Genomic DNA, 3716 nt, shown 5'->3' with positions numbered 1-3716 from the left:
GGAATGAAAGAAGGTATATTATTTATAACATAATTTTCATATAAGATTATAATTGTGTATTAATTTTGAGAAGAGGATGCCCTAAGTTTTACTGTTTACTAGGAAGAAATACATTATTCTGTTATGTGAGGGCTTATGACTGGCTTGTTAATCTCACACAAAGAGAAAGTATGAAGCAGCCTGGTGAGAGTGTGCTGTGTTAAAACAGGTAGCTGTGTTGTAATTGTTGGACCATGCTAAAGTGCCGGAACAAACGTCAGACTCTGATTAAGAATAGCATTTCCCTCCTCAGCTTTTTCTTAATTTAAGCAAAAGAAACTGAAACAAATGTTGTCCTTATAACAGTGATTGAATCAAACTATCTAGCTGAGGAATTCAGTTTTACTGCTGAAGTTTCAGTTTGTTTGTTATTATGCAGAACAACGAATTTTGCATCTGCACTGGTGGGTGTATTACCTGTGTGATGCTGATCACACAAGCCAGTTAAAATTTTCCAGTCCACAACTAAATCTCAAATGTTTTGCTTTATGACTTACCTTCATTTCTGTTCTTCAAAACTATTGTAAAATAGCAAAACGTATCAATCAATATTTTCTTACCTAAGTGAGTGAAATGATGGCTTATTTACTGACGAGCAAGCACAGCCAAGAAGGACAGAAGTGACTTCTGTTTTTTTGTGTGAATTGCCAGTAGAAGTGTCCACCAAAAGTGAATCCACTTGGTTGGGTTGGGTTAGATATGCTTGTGCAAGCTAACACTGTTTAACAGGTCTGTTTGCTGAAACTTGCCGACAGGGCCATCGTTCTAACAGTGGCCTTCTCACCTGTGAATCGAGCATACTTCCGGAGGGAATCAGTGAACATACACCCTCACGTGCTCATTTTACACTGCCTTTTTCCAGGAGGGCTGCATTTTAAACTCCAACTCATATGAAAGGTGAAAGCTCTTTAATTGCTGAGTATGTTCTAGAAACGGCCTTGTTGTTAGGAACTGATGGTCTTAAAATTAACATGTGTATGTACTCCAAGGTGTTCTTCATGATATTCCTTTTACTTTTTAACGTAGGAAGATGGCATCAAAGAAATGCACATTGAAGGGGCTGATTTTCATTCTTAGTTAAGGCCTTTTACAGCATCCAAGCAAGGGAAAGGGTTCTCTGAGCGCATGTAAATTACACTCACGCTCATTTAAAGCCTGCGTAAATGCAAATCACACCCTACATATGAGGGTATCAGCATTAAAATTTTATTTTCATTCATACAACTGCTTTTATTGGCATATGTCTTCACACTCAGGCACAGTTAGGTGCTTCGTTTAAGTGATGATGAAATACAGTGCTTGTTCTCTGATTGCATACCATTTTTTCTTTCCAGCGCATGATTGCCAACACTGTCAGGACGGTGAAATTCTGCCGAAGCCAATCTTTCAGTAAGTGTATTGCAACATCTGCACAGTCAGCATTACCATCAGTTGCTACAGTAATTACAACTAATTCTGTGTGTACCAGAATTCAAAAGCCTGGTTTCCAGTGATTCTTCTATGTTTGGATCCTCCAATGTTTCACAGGGTGAAATATCTTTCAGGAAGCTCTAATAAGCCCCATCTCCTCCATCTCTTTTCCAAGCATGTGAAGGGGCTAAATATCTGTGAGGTCTCTACACATCTGTCAAATTAGAATTGGTTGAAATTAGCCACTGGGTTCAGAAGTGGTTGAAATAAGGCTAACAGACAGCAGCACACAGATACATGCAAGATACTTGCTTGGATAAACCCTGTTTTTATAGGAAACCAGGCCGGAAACATGACGTTTATAAATGACATAACCGAATCAGGTGATGAACTTAAAACCTGTTTGTCAGTATAATTACCAGAACTTACTTGAGGCCATGTAAGATGACGCAGCTGTGTGATCCAACAGGCTTGCTCTGTGGGTCTCATCCCATCTAGATGCGGTCAGTCCCAGTCACACTAGCATTTCTTCAGCGCTTCATTCATTTTGCCTCACAGCAGCCTTCCTCTTTCTCAAACAACAGAATAAATAATATAAAACAATGTATTTTTATAAAAGCAGTTTCTTCCCATTCGGGTCAAAGCTTAACTCTAGAAGATCAAGTTAAGTGAGCTTTTTTTTTCCTTCCACCATCAAGTTTTTTTCTGGCTGTGTATCTTTTAATTTTAATGTATTAAGCACTAGTGAAACCTGCACGTATTCAGAAATGGAAGGGGATTTTCACTATACGTGATGTAACAAAATGTCAGTATATAGATGTACTGTATCTAAGTCCCATGCTTTTTGTGTATATACAGTAGATGTTTCAGTACCATTCTTTTCAAGAAGTTTAAGTTACCTAATGCATATTGCATTAAAATGTAAGCTGCCCACTGTGAGGCTGAAGATACTCAGATTTTAACCCAGTGGTATTTCATAATTGTTGTTGGAGTAGGTATAATGCAGTTATGTTAAGTAATGTAAACAAGTAGTAAATTTTGAGGCTTGAATCGGGCAGCCACTAATCACTACAGTGTTACAAATATTTAATACTGAGCTAGAAATGGGACTATTTCATGAAAGGAGGCTTAAATCAATTGTATAGTTTTGAATCTGTGTGAAAGCTTCTGGTTCAAAAGCTGATGGGCAGCTTTAAATCATACTAGTTAGCTATATAATTTACAGCCATTGACTGGTAAGGTGATGTATAAAACTGTAACCAAGGGCCATCAATTTGAGCAAATGTAGCCAAGGATATCTGAGAGAAAAAGTTAATTTGTGAGGTTAGTAACCAGAAAGACTATCAGACATAGAGGAAAGGTTTCAGAGTGAGCAATTTCTAAATATTTTCTTTTTAACTCACCAGGATCTGGCGTTTTCTGTGACAGCTTGTAAAGAGTTATGCATTCTGTTCAGGCATTTGTTCATTTAAGTGTATCAATCCTACATCGTTTCTCTTTCACCAGATCCCGACGCAGCCCTAACTAATAAGAACCATCAGGACGTTCGGAGCTATGTGCGGCAATTAAATGTGATTGACAACCAGAGAACTTTATCACAGATGTCTCACCGACTAGAACCGCGTCGAGCATAAACATTTGAAGCAATGATGAGAAATGATCTTTTATCCTGTCAAGGTCACTTGTTAAGAACTTCACTTTCTCTGCTACCGCACTGCCACTACAAAAATAAGCAAAAACATATTCTAAGGTCTTAGGCAACGCACAATGTACCAGCCTGTCAAAGAACTTTGGCTGGGGAAGAATTTATGCACTGTAGCTGTATGGGTGGCCATGTTGTGAACTGTTAATTCATCTTAAAGTGTAGTAAATGATTTCTCATATGGATAAAAAAAGCCAAAAGATAAAATAGAATAGTTGGTGAAAAATGCACAAAAAGCTTCTAACAATTCTAAGGGAGGTAGTGTTTTTCTCTCTCATTAAAAATCTGTATTTTATGATTTATTCCCCAGGTCAGGACCAAAACTGATCATCAGTTTAGCTTGCCCAGCTACTGTTGACCTCAGCAGAAGATGTATGTAAGCATCTGATGAAAAAATGTAGGTTCAAGAGAGGTCCAAGGTATAGTTCCATTCAGAGAAAGCTTACAAATATTTCCATTTGAAATACAACAGATACTAAGGAAAATTTCTACTCTTAATCGTACTGCCTACTACTGCAAGCAGTGTGGCCATTTCAGAAAACTGACAGGACTGAAAATATTTTTA

The 3716-nt window shown here is 37.8% G+C and overlaps 1 protein-coding gene across 3 annotated transcripts in view; it reads left to right on the top strand.

Moving 5' to 3' along the window:
• The window catches only part of RAPGEF4 (Rap guanine nucleotide exchange factor (GEF) 4), a 142989-nt gene extending 139484 nt beyond the window's left edge, over positions 1–3505 (top strand). For all 3 annotated transcript variants that reach the window (XM_009894545.1, XM_009894543.1, XM_009894544.1), the window contains 2 exons: positions 1374–1428; positions 2956–3505. In XM_009894545.1, the coding sequence (XP_009892847.1) occupies positions 1374–1428; positions 2956–3083 (183 nt within the window). In that variant the 3' untranslated portion in view covers positions 3084–3505. The remainder of the gene's footprint in view (positions 1–1373; positions 1429–2955) is intronic.
• The last annotated feature ends 211 nt before the right edge of the window (positions 3506–3716 follow it).

Source organism: Charadrius vociferus, unplaced genomic scaffold (assembly GCF_000708025.1).
Source record: "Charadrius vociferus isolate BGI_N301 unplaced genomic scaffold, ASM70802v2 scaffold161, whole genome shotgun sequence".
Lineage (NCBI taxonomy): Eukaryota > Metazoa > Chordata > Aves > Charadriiformes > Charadriidae > Charadrius > Charadrius vociferus.
The sequence above is the reverse complement of the archived record's forward strand: the minus strand, read 5'-3'. Positions and strand labels throughout refer to the sequence as shown.